Consider the following 19,475-nt stretch of genomic DNA (forward strand, 5'->3'; position numbering starts at 1 on the left):
CAAACCATTTTGTTGCTTCTTCATTCCCAAGGATTCTTCTCCAACTGATATTTCAATGTAAATTTCATTTAATTTTAATCAACAGTTACTTTATCTATCAATAATTACTCTAATCAATAATAATTAAAGACACAAACTTACGCATTACATCCCTGGTTCTTAAATATTTTCTATCTGTCAATACATTATATATCCCTCTTCTTTCACGTGAATCTCCATGTTTCTTACTATCATTCAAAACATAACTTTTAATATCCTGCTTACTGGAAGATAGTTAAATTCTTGCATTGCTTTGAAATATTTTGAACATATTTGAAACGTATAAGAGCATTTAAACGCTAAGGAGTCTTATTGCATATGTTGTTTAACAAGCTTTCAAAAAATAGTTACGCGCAACTCAAACTTTCTTTATAGTATAAGTGTGAATTTTTTTACAAGGTTTTGTATAATTGAACTGTATGACATGCTAAACAGTACAAGAAAATTCCACTGGAACATGGAATGCCATGTGAGAGCTTCCAATACTGGAGCTTGGGTTTAAATAGAAATAGATATTAAGGTGTTTATACAAGCGGTCCACCCTTGACGTATTCAGTGAAAGCCAATGCGAGGAGGCCGAGCATAGCAAAGCGCCCATTCCACATTTCTGCTGTGGATGAAAATATTTGCTGTGACTTGCTCTCCCTTGATATTCCATTGAACAGGGGCACCAGTGTCCCTACCGTCATTAATCCTGCAGTTAACGCAAACCACGACAGTCCACCACTATTCAACTGCGACAACAAATCTCTTCCGCTCGCCACCTCCACTGCAATGGCCGACACGAACCCCAACATAGCTGCCCTTCCATTGATGATCTCCGGCGCAGGCCCAGAGAACGCAAACAGGTCGCCAAATTTCGTACTCACCTGGATTCCATATTTCCCATATCAGATGAATTGTCCACATCATATAAATAAACTATAAATTGGGCAACAAGAGCGTTTCTTACCTTGGTAGAGCTTGAAGGAGAAACGCCTTCAGTAGCGGACGTTTCCTTTGGATCCTGATCCGCGTCCCACAATAAAACGCATTAGCCAAAGCTGCATAAGAATAAAGAGCAAAATAGCTAAACGAACAACAGCGAAATAACAAACCTTTGCCATGCACTTGACTTTGAGGCTACTGTTCGGTAATCTACTGATTCGACCCATACTATTCCTTTGTACTGCCCCGCAGTTAAGGGCTGCGGGTGCTTTCATCATCATTGAAGCCACAGCCGCCATTGATGAGTGGTTGCTTAGAAAAGATGAATTCTGTGCGAGTGCACTTTACTTTCGAGTTACTTAAGAATGATGGATAGTTAGAATATCTCCTTGAGGACTCGTTGTTGGCTTTATAGCCTGGGAAGGATCAGATTTGGTGGTGTAAAATGGGCTTAGTCAGGGAAGTCAATGATGTGAGTTTACAATCCCGTGGGTGAAAATATGAAAACGTGGGTGTTTAATTGCCGGCACATTTGTTGAGGTGAAGTTTCCACACATTAGTCGCCTCCCGAACGTGAAGATTCTACCGATTTCTCGTCCACTCAACGTGGACATAGCTCACTCGAGTATCAGTTTGATTTTATTTTGAAGCTTTGCTTAGTACTACAGCGGTTCAGGGAAACGAGTTTAGAAAGATATTCTGGTAACTTGAGTTGTTATTGCGACAAAAAGTTGACATGTTTTTGCGATTTTTTTTCTGGGAAGTTCCATTAAAACACACGCTCTATCATTGTGACCGTTCAATTTACTTTCTAGATTTTTGCTTTTTTCTTGTTGTATAGGTCTTTGTTTGAATGATAAAGGTCGGTATTGGTAATGATATATTATTCAAAAAGCATATTTTTATAATCTCGTAGGATCAAAGCTAATTAAAAAAAATTAAATAAATGTAGAATTCAATCAATAATAATCATGAAAAAATAAATCAATAATTCATTTATAAATAGATGATTGATAGTTTATGACATTAATTTATCATCTTTATTGTAAATTTATTAAACTTTTAAAGTGTCTATGTATAAGTTTGCAATATAAGAAAAAAAAGAAGATATATCAATTCAATTGTTTCTTGTTAACAATACTTAAAAATTAATTATTTATGTAGGTATATTGGTATTTTAAAGATGAAAATAAAACACATGTGCTCTCTTCCTTTATTTTTAGGATAATTTCATATGTATGTTATTGTTATAATTAATCTATAAGTGATATATTTATCCATGAAATTGGTTCATGGCATTGTAAATTTGATTCTTTCTAGCATTAACTATTTGTTGTCATTGTAGATTAGATTTCAAGGAACATATTTTCAAAATATGTTTATAAATAGCACCTAACCCCACATCAACTTGGATATTGACATCATGGAATGTGAATTATATTATGCAATAATCTATTAAACCAAATATATGCACATTAAAGCAAAAAAAATTGGTCCATACTCGTGAACATCAAGTGTGCAAGCATATAATGAACCAGACAAATATATATTTAATATTTCGTATCGAATATCTTCATTAAAAAGAGCCTTAAATTTTTTTAACAAAGGAAAGCCAGTTATTGACATCAAGAACAATATTATCAAGGAAAATCAATTATTAATATCAAGCACAACATTCTCCCATAAGTGAATTATTTTTTAAACGAGGAGTGCAGGTGTGAAGGCAAGAGGACTAGTTGTAGGGGAGGCTGAAGGTGGGGAGGATAAAGGAAGCGATGATAATGAAGACGTGTTTATTCCCCTCTACCAGCATTTTCCAACTTGTTGCTTTTGGTCAGAGGGTTCATTGGGTTCGAGGCTATATTGTATGCTATCCCTTGAGGATGGTCTGGGGTCTGGAGGGAGAGGATGGAGCTACAACATTAGGTTTTTGGTAGGAAGGGTTGCTAGAGATGATTGTGACCTAGTTACAGATGATTGGAGCGGAGGATTTTTCCTAGATGTTGTTTTGAGCTTGGGTGTGTGGTATGGTATGGTTGTTGCAAGCCCATGTCCTACGGTTTAGTTTTTCTCTACTGTCATTTACTACCGCATCTTGCCTGGGCCTCTAGTTCCCCTCTTTTGCATCTATTGACGTTCTTTGGTTCAGCGGCTATCCTTGGTCTTCTCTCTTTCATTCCTCTCATGGGTTTTCTATTGCACTGTCTTTTGAGGTGACTCCATCTCCTATGGAGGTGGAGATGTGTTTCGCATGTAAACCCTTGAGTTGATGCAGGGAGTTATGTTGGGTGGCTGATCCTTTGGTCATGCTTTAGTGGCTCCTTTGGAGGTGGAGATCTCATCCCAAGCTGATATGGGTGCTTCTATGGTTTTTGGGGTTTCCCCTTGTTCCTTCTTTTGTCTAGTCGTTGTTATGGGCCTATGACTTTACTCTGTGATGGTTTTGGGAGCCATGCTAAAACCCCATGCTTTTGGTTTGGGTTGCCTGTTAAAACCCCATGGTGTGGACTATCTAGGTTATGGGATCCTTGTGGAAACCTTTGTTCCTCTATTTTAGAGGAAGGTTAAGGGACCCTTTTCAAAACCCTTGTTTTTCATATTGTTGGGGTGTGATCTTCTATGGGTTTATCTTTTGATTGCTAAGTATCTTTGTCAGGAGGGATTTTTGTGCTTCTCTTTCTTGGTTCCATGGCTTTGTTCATTGGGCTTCATTGTGTGAATATTAGGGTCACTCTAGTATTTCCTATTGAGGTGGACCTATCTTCTATGGAGGGGGAAACGGATGTGACCGGAGGTGACCTCTTTCATATTGAGGTGGAGTTGGATGCTACTAGAAAGGCCTGGAAGTGTTGTTGAGGGGCTGAGGAGGTCGTGTTGCTTGGTAGAAAGGAAGTTGTTGATGGTGTCTCTGCTATCTTCTTTCATTTTCATCCTTTGGAGGTGGAGATATTGAAAAGCATGTTTCCTATAGACTGGTTTACTCTTAAGGATAAGGTTGTGGGAGCCTAGACAAAACCCATGAGTTTGGATAAGCCAGCCTTCTTCCCTATGTTCATGTTTGGTTAAATCTTCTGGGGTGGATTAGGCCTTCTTCTCTTGCCACCGGGACTATAATGTTTTTTTTGTACCATTAGAGTGTGGCTGGGCTACTTGCTTTGTATGTCATATATATTGGTAGTGTTCCTTTGGTGGTTTGGGATCTGTGAAAAATCTGAGGGTTTCAAGTTTCTTCAAAACCTTTTGTTTAGGGTTTTGGGTCCCCTCAAAACCTATTTTTCCCTTAATCAAAACATTCTCCCATAAGTGCTTTCAATCCAGTCACTTAGTCGAAGCCATAGGAGCAATTCAGGTCATTGATCTTGCTAGCAAATTGAACATTAAAAATTTATGGATAGAGGGGGACTCTAAAAACATAATTGAATATCTTCTATGTAATCCCGCCCCCCCTTATGGACCTTCAAAACTTGGATCGATGAAGCTAGATCCCTCATTAGCAATTGTGATAATGTAAAAATCTCACATGTGTTTAGGGAAGCAAATGTGGTCACTGACTATTTTTCCAATGAAGTAGTGAAGATCTCTGGCTGACGGACATGGCAATCCTAAAAGGATTTCGAAGCGAGGATGAAATCCTTAATTGGAAATGATCTTATGCATGGAAAATTTGCCATTTAAAAAAATGATTAAGCGGATTAGAGAAGCGTAGTGTTTCATTCACTACAACGATAGTCACATAATTACCTATTCAAACTGCATGAAATGGCACATTTTGTGGGTGCCTAAGCATTGTTGTAGGATTGTTGCCAAGATTATCTACGCTGCTAGTAATAATAGACAATTTAGTGAAAAATAGGGGGTAGCAGGAAAAGAGTGGAGTCGAAAAGCTCCGAAAAGCACCAGAAGAACCAGAAGGTGTGGAAAAATATTGATAAAGGGGGGTTGAATCCTTTCCTAGAAAAACTTCATAGTTCTAACCTTGACATTGTGAGGTATTTCATTAAAAAATGGAAGGAATAAGGTATCATTCTCTCTAGAAAAAAAGTGATAATCAATGAGGGTCTTATGGGGGAAGTTACGGGCCTCTCTACAGAAGGAATGAAATTCTTCTGCGATAGGAAAATATCTAATGAAGAGCTCATTAAATTGCATAAAACTGAGGAGGAGAGAGAAACACTGGTTAAGTTTTCGAACAGCTACTTTGAGGCCAACACCAGAGAGAAGCTCTAGAGGGAGGTACTAAGAGTCATGATGGAATACATAACAATGGATGGTAGATTCACAAGGGTTTACGACTACCATTCCATCTTCCTTAACCACTTCAGGTACAAGGTCAGGGTTTCTTTCCACTACTATTTGTTGTGTTTTCTTAAACATTGTATTCTCAAACATTGCAAAAGTCCTAGGAATGTCCTTGTTCTACATGTTGGTCTTATCCATCTCATTCATGATTACTTTGCTAGTTTGCTTACCCCATCTAATCCCTTTTTGCCATCAGACTCGGAAGGGTATGACATTGAAACTAGTGTGTTTGTGGGTAATTTTAATGGGGATTTGGACTGGGAAGAGGAAATTCCCCCCCCCCCTAAAGAGGCGCCTAAAACATCCCTTTTGAGCAAGCCTTCAGGCAAAAAAGAGCTCTCTGTGAAAACACTTTTCAAGGCTAAAAAGAAAATGAAAACCCTTCCTAAGAATAAGCTGGTATCTTATTCTAAGGACTCATTGGGTGACCCTTGTGATACTTCTAGTTCCCTTGAAGAATCTCATTCCTCTTACCCTAGCACCGACATGGAGAACATGCGAAGATTTCCTAAAGACATCAAACTAGATGACCATTATTTATAGGTGGAGAAGGAATCTCCAAATGATGTTTTGGCTATTACCAAGAATAGCGCAATGGACCACTTTAGGGTTTTTAAATGGGTTTTCCATGAAATCAAAGACATTAACCTAAAGAACAAGGTAGTTGCGAGTAAACTAGATGAGTTTGTTGAAAAAGTGCAACCTTAGAAGGATAAAGGGGCAATCTGGACTAAGGAAGAAAATTTATCTATGGTGGAGTGTCTTCAAAGAACTATGGAACTTATAGAAAAAATGAAAAAAGAAAATGAGAAAACCATGTAACTTGAAGGGGAGGTTAGCAAAATCAGGGAATCTTTGAATGCCCTTATGACAGAAACCCACAAGATTGTCAAGAATTCTGCAGTCACTATGAATACAATGGTAGAAAAATTGGAAAAGTCCCAGCAAGGTTTCCTGATCATGGATCTTGATGTAAATAGAGAAAAAGGCTAGAAAGAGGAGTCTTGTCCGTCAAAGAGAACCAGAGTCAACCTAAAGAGAAAGGAAGAGTCCTCCAATCAAGAGCTTTAGGACCTAAAAAAGGCGGCCCATGAGATGAATACTCTAGAAAATGAGATACCTAATACTTTAAAGTCTTTAGGTTAATGTTTATCTCATTTTTTTTTTTTGCTGTCTTTTTGTCTGGTTTATTGTCCTTTTGTGTGTTTGACAGCTTTTGCATGCTAGTGATCTTAGACTGTTTATTATTATTTTGTCTTTAACTCTGTGGTTTTGAGTCCCTATAAAACCCGTTTTTTCCCTAATCAAAAACATTCTCCCATAAGTAATTATTGATCTAACTTTCACATCCAATTATTTTAAGTTTTTTATTTATTTATATTTACGATAATGGTTAGGCTGATATACTTCATCTAGATTAATTATTTCTTCAATTATTGTATGTTTTCTTATCAAGTCCTAGATAATTAACATATTTACTTTTCTTACATCATTGTGAATTTGACTTATCTTCCGCTCCCTAAGGTTTATCTTTAGAGTTTAATAATTATACATTAGAATTTCAACTCTTATTTTTTAACTAACTACCCATTCTCTTAAATATAAATAATATTTGAATCTAAATTATATAGCTTGTGTATCATTATTAGTTTATTTACAATAGAGTTTGGTATTTTATGTATGATCATTGCTTCATACTTACGCACTCAATATTTGATTCTACACTATTGTTATATTTTTAATTACAATCCCATAGACCTTTCTTATTACCTTTTATTCATGCATGCCTTACAAAATTTAATTTATTCTACTCTTCTTTAATTTGATCCCCCCATTTTATATTATTGCATGTATTTGTGTCTTGTAGATGGGAATATGTATTCTATAGAGATTTTGATTGAACATAGGTTTGATATTTTAGTAGTTTGAGTTGTTATTGTGAAGTTTTATCAAGGAAGTTTGTTTAAAAAACACATTTTGTCATAGTAACATAGATGTGATCCATAGCAATAGATAGCTAACATTTTGATCTATCATATATTTTATATCAAAAAGATTCCTATTAGTTTTAAATTTACAAAAAAATGAAGCACAACATTCTCAAGGTAAATTGATTGTTGATATCAATAATAATATTATTCTATCAATAGCTTATAATTTAACTATCACTTTCTATTATTTTAATTTAGATAATTATTTACATATATGAAAATGATTAGCCTCATTTAGTTTTTCAATATTAATTATTTCTTTAATGATTATTTTAATTCTCATGGTCCTAGATATTTTAAGGAAAATATTTATGTTCCTTACATCTTTGTGAACCTAACTTATCTTACACTCATCTAGTGTTTAGCCTTGGAGTTGAAAACTTGTACAATAGTGTTTAATATTTTTTTGACTATCTATCCTTTGTTTGAAATCTTAATAAGGTTTTGTTGCACCCTATATCAATGTATGCTACATTTATTTGTATTACATTTTAGATTTTTATAGTATGGTCTCTCCATTCTTACCCTATCATCCCTTGATTACACATTACAGTCACATCATTGAGTACATTTGCATAGACCATTATTTTTATCTATTAGTTCATAGATGTATTACAAATTTTTATTTTTTCATACGCCCTATTTTATTTAAACTCCCTCTTGCCAGGTTATATGTATTTTTATTTAATGGGTGAGAGTATGTCATCTATGTAGGTGTTATTTCATTATTGTTTTGATTTTTCTTCTTTTATAGTTTAGACTTGTCCATTAGATTTATTTTTTTACTCCACACTTGTACTAATGATAGTTATTTGCACAAACATGATGATGTTTTTCCTTTGATAACTCTAAATTCCCATTCTTTAGCTTATGATTATGACGTGATAACCCTATATTCTAGTTATCTATCTAGCGATGTTGTTTTATATGATAATGTTAATTATTATATCTTTTGATAATACTAATTCTTCACATGATAAAAATATAAATTGTTAGGATATCCTTTATATGTGCCATGTTACTATCATTTTTTACTTACAAGTTTTTCTATTTACAATCTTCTTAATTCATATTTGATTGGATTGATATTTTTTTTAACATATTTAGTTTTTTCATTAATTTAGTACTATAATTTAAATAATTATTTCTAGTTTATTATTGTATCTTATTTTCTACTTGTTAACAAGTTCATTGACTCTTTCATATTTTTTCTCAAATTTAATAGGAGATTAAAATTTGATATTATGAATGTACATATATTCTTGTTTGGTTACATGTAGTTTTATACTTCAACATTGAAGTTAGGTTTTCCTATCTAAAGTTTAGCATTTTCCAAAGTTGATTATTATAATTAATTAATCTAGGAGTAATATGTTTAATAAGATAATCCAAATGGAGAACAAACTAATATTCAAAATCTAGCAAGGATAGGCGTGATGAAGGTGAGGGCAAGAATGGTGTAAAAAATCCTACCTAAAACAGGCAATGGCAGTAGCTTTGGAGAAATCATTGGTTGTCATAACTCTCTTCTTAGACCTTGATTAGACTTGCTATTACTACTACTACTACTACTACTACTACTACTACTACTAGTAGTACTAATTTTAAGGGAAATGTTAGTTAGAGATGGAAAAATTGAATAAGGATTGAATTAGTTTAAAAAGAAGAATTAATAAGTGGTGACTTGCACATGAGGTCATAATTTATTTGGAAATTATTTATTTCCTCAATATTCTAATTGAGCACATGGTGTAGGAAAAATAAGAAGATTCTAGAAATGAATTCAAATTCAGAGTTTAAATGCATGGTCAAATGTAACTGCCACTATGACAAGTTGTAAGTGATAGTCCTAAAAATGACTATGCAAAAATCTTCATGCCTTAGTCAAAATATTGGTCATTCTGGATTATTTTTTCCCTTTGTTCTCTATCACAGGGTTTAGGGTTTATGTGTTTTAATTAAGTCTTTAATTAAAACCCTAAGACTATTCTATTTCTGCATTACTTTCTTTTCATTAAAGTTGAAGGTCTAAGCTCATTGGCATGGCCTTGTGTTCTCTAGGTTTAAAGTTATTAAATGTTGGCCCCTTATATTTTCCTATGTGCTCACTTTAAATTATCCTTATCATCTAGTGGGCCCCCTTTAATATTTTAGCCAACACCTATAATATTTTCCTTAGTCTCAGGTTTAAATAGTTTGGCCTTTATGATAACAAGCAAACAGATCCTACGACCTGTACTCCACCATGGTCGAAGGTGCAAGGAAGATAAGGACGATGATATCATGAGATGATACCACTTGTCCTCGGCAGGGAGGTTTAGCTGACAGTTTGACCTTTCAAACATTTGATGTTATCAGTTCCTAGCAAGTAAAGTCTAGACTACTAATAGTTCCTGCATTCTACATGTGCTTCAATGGACGATGATGTTTTAATTTCTGCAAAAAAGGTTCTCGATATTTAGCTGGCTTAAGAAGGCAATCATCGTAACAGCGGGTAAAGTGCAAATAGATCCAACGACCCTCATAACCCGATGAAGGAAGATGCGAGGGAATTATGGACTGCAATATCACGAGATGATGCCACGTGTACTAGGCGGGCTGGGGTAAGCTGATGGTGGGATTGTGAACCAGGGGCAGACGGCTGCTGACTGAGATGAGGTGGTGGTGAGTTGGAGGTGCCACATCATACCTTTGATGGTTCCACTTGCCACATTGGAGCCTAGTCATTGTCAGATTGACCAATATGGATCATGTGATGCACCAGCATGGAGGAAGATCAACAACAGATATTCAAAATTCATTTCAAAACAAATTGGTGTCGTTTCTTTGCACTCACGAACATGTAATGGTGGACAGGGTCTGGTCAGCTAACAGAAGAATAATGAAAGAGAAAAATATTTTTATTTCAAATTACCAGAGGAATTTTGAGAATGAGTAGAGATTGTTCTGAAAACCAACAGAGATCGTTTGAGCTCTCATAATAGAATTAGGGTTTTTTGGTGCGTTAAAGTATCTGGCAGGCAGTTTTGGCATCTTACAGTGGTTATTTCTTTGGGAAATGAACCCAGTCTATCATGAGCCCATATCAGATCTTTGTCGACAACAAAAAAGAGGGATTAAATGCAGATAGAATATTTTATAATAAAATCAGGTGTGACTAGTCATTTTTGAAGGAAAGGTGTCTCCTTTGGCCTGTAGCTTGTCCGCACCCTTGTTTCTGTAAAAGGAATTTCAAGGCCATGAGACAGGGTCCTAAATTTTATTTTTGTACTAAGATTTTTTGGTCAGAGTCATAGATCCCATGTAGTAAGTTTTAGGTGGAATGAGAAATGGTAATAAGTCATTTACAGAGAAGAGAAAATCATTTAGTGTCAAGCTTTGTGCAGGATCTTGAAGGAGTTATATGTAAATTATTTTGTGATAGAAGATAGCTGATCAAGTAAATAAAATATAATTCAAATCCATTTCTCCAATGTATAATTCTATCATATTTTGAATGAGTAGAATCAAGGGTTTTTTCATTCATTGCACTATTGTGGTGTATGTATTTTTTGTTCATGCTTCGATCTAAGGAGTCGATTAAATGTTTGAGGGGAATTGCAAAGTGTTAGGGCTTATGCAGGGATTTTGATAAGTAGTTTAGTTAAGGATTGCATATGAGATATATTGTAAGGCAATATTATCTTAGATCCTATTCTATTAGATAAAATTATGTCATATGTTTATTTTACATCTTGTAAATTCAGGTACCCAATGGAGTAAAGCACTGATCACAACTTGTAATTGTCTTTAATGTTAGTTTTGTGTTCAAACTCACTACCAACTTGCTATAATTTGTTGAATATTAGAATACCTTTTAGTATTTTTTATTATTATTATGTGTTCTACCCATCGCATGCTCCAATTAGGTTGAGAATCACTAAAGGATTTTCCATCCTTGAGCATTCTCCCTTTTGTTGAGCTTGCATATGAGATTATCTACTTTGTTTTAGTGAATCTTTGAGTATGGTCCAGAGATCATAAAATTCACTAAGGGATCACACTCCTGGGTTTTGCAGAGCCTAAAGTGTAGAAGGATTTGTAGAATCCTTGCTAGTTGGTCCAAGTTCTTGAGGATTTTAATTATTGGAGTTGGCAACTCCATAGATATTCGAAGAATCAACTTGGGTTTCTGTGTCTTGCAGTGTAAACCCATTTTGGAACCAACAAAATGGAGAATTTACTAGGGAGAATTGTGGAAAATCTCTGGTTAGAAAAGAATTCCTTAATATATAGTTGAAATTGTCCCATCTGAGTCACCAACAAAATGGCCACTCTGCTGGGGATATTGCATAGAGTTTTCCATGTCTTTTTGTAATTTGATGGTTGAGCTATGCTTCCGCATCATAGGACAGAAATATTTTTCCTTATAGAGTTATGAGCTTATTAAGTCCATCCCTTGTCAGTTGAGTCAATTCTCATAAATGTTGTCAGAGAATCTTTTGTAATTCATATCTCAATGTAAGTTATGTCTAGATCTATCAGTTGTAATTTATGTCCTCTACAAAGAGGTGGCGACTCTACCAAAGAACCTAATGAAGATGTGGAGGTAGCTCTAGATCTACCAATATTTCCAACCAGAAAGGTGATTTGCAGCCGCTACAACATTTCCAGGTATTAAAATTTCATGAGTCAAATGTATTTTCATGAAAGTCATTTGTAGAAAAGAGTTCCCTATTTAGTGTTGTAACACTAAGTAGAAAGGGAAAGTGTTAGTTTTCAAATTTGCATACTCCTTAGTATCATTTTTCAGTTATATGCTTATATTGGGAGAAGTATGCAATCTTTGTAATAGGTTCATTCAAGAGTCTTAAGTATGATTTTTAGTCTTATTTATTAGGTCTTCTACTTAAGACTTTGTTGAAAAGGAGAGTCAAGAAATGTGTAACTGTGAAGTTTGAATGAGAAGCTTGTAAATACAAGCAAGATGTATGGTCATAATGTTGTCTCTGGTATAATGAGTGATCAACAAATTGAGGAACATCAACCTAGAAGGGTTTTCATCCCTAAGCAGTACAAACCTTTGAATTTCAGCAACATTGAAGGGTACACACATCCCTTCCCCATCGAGTTTAAGGATCAAGTGCCTTTGTTTCATGCATAAGGATCCGAATCAACACTCCACCATGTCAAGTTATTCGGTGAGTTTGTTGAATATTATCAACTTTCCAATGAAGATATAGTCATGAAGTTCTTTGTGAGATCATTGAAAGATGGTGCAAAGGACTGGTATGAATGTTGAGTAGCATAAAGTGTGTCTTCATCGGATTTCTTCAGTAGGTTGTTTTTGGAGAGATGCAACTATGATATAGTCAATTAGGAGAAGCCTCCTAGTCCTGAACTTTTTCCAGCATGTGAGGATACAATGTGTGCACTAGAGAAACATGTGTCGAGTATTGAAAGTGCATCTCAAAGCATGTGTGTCCCTGCTGCCCTAGCCTATACTTTTTAGCCGTATGAGAAAGTTTATCAGCCCAAAATTGTGCAAGAACAAAGCTTCTATGTGGAGGACCCAATGGTGTATGTCAGTGCTGAATTGGACATAAAAATACAAGTGGGTGAGCACCCTTATGCACTACTGTCCATATTTTTGAAGGTATTATAAATTATTCCTATGAGTTTTATGCTTCAAGATTCCGAGTGGGTATAATTATTTTTGCAAGTCTATGAACCTGATGTTGTTCATTGGCTAAGGAGAACAAAACTGGCTAATATAGATCACATGGCTGCATGGATAGACATATTTGAAGATGTCATATCTAATATGCAGCTAGATGGTGAAAGTTTGTATGCTGATAATGATGAGGTTGAGTGAGAATGTGATGATATTGCATGAGTTAATAACAATGCTCCCTATGTTGTTGAAAATCAGTCGCATGATCAGCATGAAAAAGATAATGTGTATGAACATAAGATGGTTGAAGAGCATGAACCTGAAAACTAATGCCATGGTAGTGTAAATGAAGATAGAAATAAATATCTATAAGGTCAGCATTATTTTCTGGATGATGATAGTGATTTTGAGAATGTTGTTGGAGATGCAATCTCCCATAGCATGAAAAAAACAAGCTCTCATGAATCCAGTGGTTTTTCAGTTGAGGAGGACAACAATTTGGGACACATAAGTGAGCAAGATGGCATATGTTCTATCAGCAGTGAAGGAATCTCAGACTTTCTAGCAGCAGAGTACCTGAGATATGAACATGGAAAGAGTGATGAACTTATGCACCCTGTTGTTGTGATTTTTGACAGTAAGGTTGCCTCTTATGATACATTAAGTAATGCATCTACTCTCAATTTTATTCTCATGTTTGAACTGGCTGATATGAAAGAGGACAAAGAGCTTAAATGTATGGGATTATTTGATTTCAAATTTGACATGTGTGCTGATAATGAGGATTTACATGCTAATAAAAGCTCAGTTGTTTCTTGTAGTAGCATGTGTATGGATACTAATGATGACATTGTTTATGAGAGTGCTAGTGCATATAAAGGAGAAGTGGCTCTTGGTGGTTATGATCAAAGTGGTGATGGGTTGGGAGAGTGTGATGATGAATCCAATTTATCAAGTAGATGCAAACCCCTTGCCAAATGTGTTGAACCCCAGGATAATGAATTTTTATGTGAGTGGGAAGAGAAAATACATGCATATGAGGAATCATGGAGAAGAGAATGTGATGATCCAACATGCATTTAATTTGCTAATATGAATGACATCAAAAGGGACTCAAAGCCAAATGCTGAAATCTTTTTTCAGCTTGATGATTTGCAGTTGCATGACAAGATCAGTTGTGATCCTTTTCCTTCTCTTGATGACAGTTTACTTATTATAGGTAGTGGGAAGGTGGGTTATTTTGAAAGTTCCTCTTTTGATTAGAAAACTAATGATTTGAATGAGGCCTATATTCCCAGCTATATATTAGAATGTGAGCCTATACTTTTTCAGTAGGGAGATGCTTTTCTTAAGTGTGACAATGATTCAAGCCATTATTCATGTTGTGTTCAGCACGGAAGTGTGTTTTTCAATGAGCATGACTTGTTTTGGTCACACAATGTTTTAAATTTTTAATCATTATATAAGTTTTAGAGGTTCAACAGTGAGTGCAATGATAATTTTAAGTAGGGTAGTTGGATAAAAAATGCCAGCATGTTTGACCAATGGCATTCCAACTATGTTATCAGATTGGTTTTAGTGTAGTCAAAGGAAAACCATGTTTATGGCAAAGGAAATAATTGCCTAACCCTTTCAGATGGCCTTGGGCCATCACATGTGGTTTTACCTTCAAGCCAGAAGCAGCTTGGGGTAGAGTAAATGTTTTTGCCTCTATGCCTAAAAGGAATAGTTATCATGCTACTCTTGAATTGCCTGTTCATGGATAATTCTTGATGCCCTAATTTTCTTAAAGTAGCTCTTTTTAGTGAACATTAGATTAGGTCTTGTATATAGTAGAGTAGATTTATTTTCTATTTGGTTGCCCTGTGCAGGTAACCTTCCCTTTTAACTGCTCTGTAATGGTCTTCTCCACCTGAGATTCTGGATTCTCACTTCATTTTTTAGTAATGAATGTCCCCAATTAGAGCCATTGATAGTCCTCAAAATGACTGTGCAAACATCTTCATGCCTTAGTCAAAATATTGGTCATTCGGGATTACTTTTTCCCTTTGTTCTCTATCATAGGGTTTAGGGTTTATGCATTTTAATTAAGTATTTTATTAAAACACTAAGACTGTTCTATTTCCGCATTACTTTTATTTCATTATAGCTGAGGGTCTAAGTTCATTGGCGGGGCCTTGTGTTCTCTAGGTTTAAAGTTATTAAATGTCGGCCCATTATATTTTCCTATGTCCTTGGTTTAATATTTCCTTATCGTCTAGCAGGTCCCCTTTAATATTTTAGCCAATGCGTATTATATTTTCCTAAGTTTAATGTTTAAATAGTTTGGCCTTTATGATAATGAGCAGACAGATCATATGGCCTACGCTCCCCCTTGGTCGACAGTGCAAGGAAGATAAGGATTGTGGCATCACGAGATGATACCATGTGTCCTCGGTGGGGAGATTAAGCTGATGGTTTGACCTTTTAAACATTTAATGTTACTGGTTCCCAACAAGTAAAGTCCGGACAACTAATAGTTGTTGCAATCTACATGTGCTTCAATAGATGATGATGATTTAATTTCTACAAAAAAGGTGCTCGATCTTTAACTGGATTAAGAAGGTGATCACCGTAATAGCGGGTAAAGTGCGAACAACTCCTATAGCCCACGTAACCCCATGAAGGAATATGTGAGGGTATTATGGACCATGAAATCATGAGATGATGTCATGTGTCCTAGGGGGGCTGGGGTAAGTTGACAGTGGGACCGTGGACCAGAGTGAGATGGTCGTTGACTAAGATGAGGTGGTGGTGAGTTGGAGGTGTCACGTCATACCTTTGATGGGTCCACTTGCCACATTGGAGGGTCATTGTTAGATTGACCAGTATGGATCATGTGATACACCAGCATGAAGGAAGATCGATGGTGGAGATTCAAAGTACGTTTCAAAATGAATTGGTGTTGTTTCTTCGCGCTCGCAAATAGGTAATGGTGGATGAGGTATGGTCTACTGACAGGATAATAATGAAAGAGATAAATATTCTTATTTAAAATTACCAGAGGCATTTTGATCACGAGCAGAGACTATTATGAAAACCAACAAAGATTGTTTGAGCTCTCGCAATAGAATTAGGGTTTTCTGGTGTGTTAAAGCATCTGGCAGGCAGTTTCGGCATCTTGCAGCGGTTATTTCTCCAAGAAATGAACCTAGTCTATCATGACCCCTTATCAAATCTTCATCGACAACAACAAAGAGGGATGAAATGCAATTAGCATATTTTATAACAAAATCAGGTGTGACTAGTGGTTTTCGAAGGATAGGTGTCTCTTATGGCCCGTAGCTTGTTGGCTCCCTTGTTTCTATAAAAAGGATTTCAAGGCCATGAGATAGGGTTCTGAATTTGGTTTTTGTAGTAATTTTTCTTAGTCAGAGTCATAGGTCCTGTGTAGCAGGTTTTAGGTGGAATGAACAAGGTGCAAAGTCATTTACAAAGCAACGAAAAGCATCTAGTGCCAAGCTTTGTGTAGGTTCTTGAATGAGTTGTATGTAAATTGTTTGGTGACAGAAGATAGATGATCAAGTAAATAAACTATAATTCAAATCCATTTCTCCAGTGTATAATTCTATCATATTTTGAATGAGTAGAATAAAGGGTTTTCCCATTCATTGCACTATTGTGGTGTATGTATTTTTTGTTCATGCTCTGATCTAAGGGGTCAATTAAATGCTTGAGTGGAATTGCAGAGTGGTAGGCCTTATGCAGGGATTTTGATAAGTAGTTTGGGTAGGAATTGTAGATGAGATATTTTGTAAGGCAATATTATCTTAGATCCTTTGCTATTAGATAAAATCCTGTCATATTTTCATTTTACATATTGTCAATTTAGGTACCCAATGGAGTAAGGCACTGATCACAGCTTGTAATTGTCTTTAATGTTAGTTGTGTGTTCAAACTCACTGACAACTTCCTATAATTTGCAAAATATCAGAATACCTTTTAGTGTCTATTTGTTATTGTGTGTTCTACCCATCTCATGCTCTAATTAGGTTGAGGATAACTGAAGGATTTGCCATCCTTGAGAATTCTTCCTATTTTTGAGCCTGCATATGAGATCATCTTCTTTGTTTTAGTGAATCTTTGAGTATGCTGTAGAGATCATAAAATTCACTAAGGGATAACCCTCTCGGGTTTTGCAAAGCCCAAAGTGTAGAAGGATATGCAGAATCCTTGTCAATTTGGCCAAGTTCTTGAGGATTTTAATTATTAGAGTTGGCATCTCCATAGATATTTTAAGAATCAACTTGGTTTCTACCTCTTGCATTGTAAACCCATTCAGGAACCAGCATTAATGAATATGTTTTGCATGAAAATATTTTCTAGGAAAGAATCTCAAATTCAAATTTCAAATGTATGGTCAAGTGTAACCCCCACTATGACAACAATCATTTTGCATGAACTTAATTTTGAAATTACTTAATTTTTTCAATATGTTAATTTAACACATGTAGGAGGAAATGAGAAGGTTCTAGAAGAGAATCTCAATTCAAATTTTTGCATTTAACCCTAACTATGACAACTAATCATTTTGCATGAAATTATTTTTGAAAAAGAATATGGAAATCAATTAATTTCTTTTGTAGTGAGAAAATGGTTCTCTTTTCTATATATTAAGTTCTAGATTTTCAAAAAGGGGGAGTTCATTGTTGTTCTTTGTGACAAAGTAGTTTTTTCAATACTTGCAATCATGTGAATTGTAGGAGGAATTTGGTAGTAGACATATTGTATTGTAGGAGATAGGATTTTTCAGGGGTTTTGGAAAAGATCTTCACCAGGCTACAACCGAGGTTTGAAAGAGGACAACTGGGAAATCAAGGTTTGCTTCAACAAGGGTTTAGATCAGCATCCAAGTTCCCTTCTTCCATTATTCTTGCTTGCATGTTTTCCTCTATTATTCTTACTTGCATACTCCATATTTTTCTTCTAGAAATGAGAAAAGAAAGGAGGATTTTTGTATGCATGCATTGGATAGTTTCTAAGCTTTGTGCATTTCTTTTTTATATTTAAAAAAAAACCCAGAAAAGCATGGGTTAAATAAAATAGGATTTGCATTCTCAACTTCTTTAAGAAATCTCCTTTGTTCAAAATTTGGATAAAAGAATTGCATGTATCTTTCTTTGTTCTCAGATTTCAATAAATATATATATATATATATATATATATATATATATATATATATATATATATATATATATATATATATATATATATTCAATAAGTTTGTATATCTTACCTTCGTTTTAGATTAGTTAGATAATAAATTTCTTTTCAAATGTATACATATATACATGATTTCATTATATAAATCTTCTTGTGAAACGCTTCTCTTATTTTAATCAATTACTTTCTATTCTCAAATAATTTGGATTAAATCTTCATAAGGAAATCCTTTTCTCACATTACAACCTTCCTTGTTTATTTTATGCTTATGTATGTCTTTAAAAAAAGAGAGAAAATTTAAATTTAAATTTTTAAGTTTTAAATTTAAAATTTAATATATGTGCTTTTTAAATTCTTATTTTGGAAACTCTATTTTGCATTATCCAGTTATTTACTTTTTCAAAAAATACAAGTGAGTTATATATATATATTATTCAATGTTATTAATAAAAGTAATTTTTTAATAAAAGGGTTGTGACCCATTAATGGGGCTGCACGATCTAAATACATGCATCCTCCAGTAAATAGGGCCACCACCTATTATGCTATATTTACTTTTTCAAAAAATACAAATGAGTTATATATATTTTATATTACATTATTCAATGTTTTAAATTTCCGTGTTATTAATAAAAGTATTTTTTTAATAAAAGGGTTGCGACCCATTAATGGGGCTGCACAATCTAAAAGCATGCATCCTGCAGAAAAAAGGGCCACCACCTATAAAGGGATGTGGACCCCAATAATAGTGGGAAGCCACCACCTAATATATATGGTTAAATTTTTATTTATTTATTATTATTTTTAAAAAGTACAGGTTATTAATTTAATTAAATAAAAATAAAAATAATGTTTTAAAGTTTTAATATTTCTTTGAAAGATTTAATATTTTGAATTATGGATAGATATAAAGTTCAATATTTATTCAATGATTTTAAAATTGGTGATTGGTAAAATTAAAGTAATAATATTTTATCTTATTTTTTTACATATATATAATAGATTTTAAATATATCATCTAATAATTATTATATGTATTCTAAAATTAGACACATCTCATATGCTTATAAATATTAAACAATATATATTTTAATATTTGAAATAAGATTGGATTTCTAGACTTTGTTAGGATGTACTTTACCTAAGGATATTAGAATTAAAAAAAAAAAAATTTAAATTAAAAATAAATAAATAAATAAACTCCACCAAATAAAATAATGTTAGGTTTTCCTATTTTGAACCTTGGCATAATAAATTTTATTATTGCAATCGACTTTATTTACCAGAAACATATTGTTTAAAATTTAACATGCAAAATAATCAATATAATTGAACTAGCTTTTTAATCAAATACTTTCATTAAA

General features: G+C 34.2%; 1 protein-coding gene across 1 annotated transcript; it reads right to left on the reverse strand.

The window, feature by feature from the left end:
- Positions 1-386: 386 nt before the first annotated feature.
- LOC131044825 (early light-induced protein 1, chloroplastic) lies at positions 387-1,358 on the reverse strand. The gene is made up of 3 exons (XM_057978268.2): positions 1,137-1,358; positions 992-1,045; positions 387-908 (listed from the first exon to the last, which is right to left on the reverse strand). Exons 1-3 carry the CDS (start codon positions 1,263-1,265, stop codon positions 564-566), a joined length of 528 nt encoding a protein of 175 aa, XP_057834251.1. The 5' UTR covers positions 1,266-1,358; the 3' UTR covers positions 387-563.
- Between the last annotated feature and the right edge of the window lie 18,117 nt (positions 1,359-19,475).

This window comes from Cryptomeria japonica, chromosome 8 (genome assembly GCF_030272615.1).
Source record: "Cryptomeria japonica chromosome 8, Sugi_1.0, whole genome shotgun sequence".
In the NCBI taxonomy this organism is placed as follows: Eukaryota; Viridiplantae; Streptophyta; class Pinopsida; order Cupressales; family Cupressaceae; genus Cryptomeria; species Cryptomeria japonica.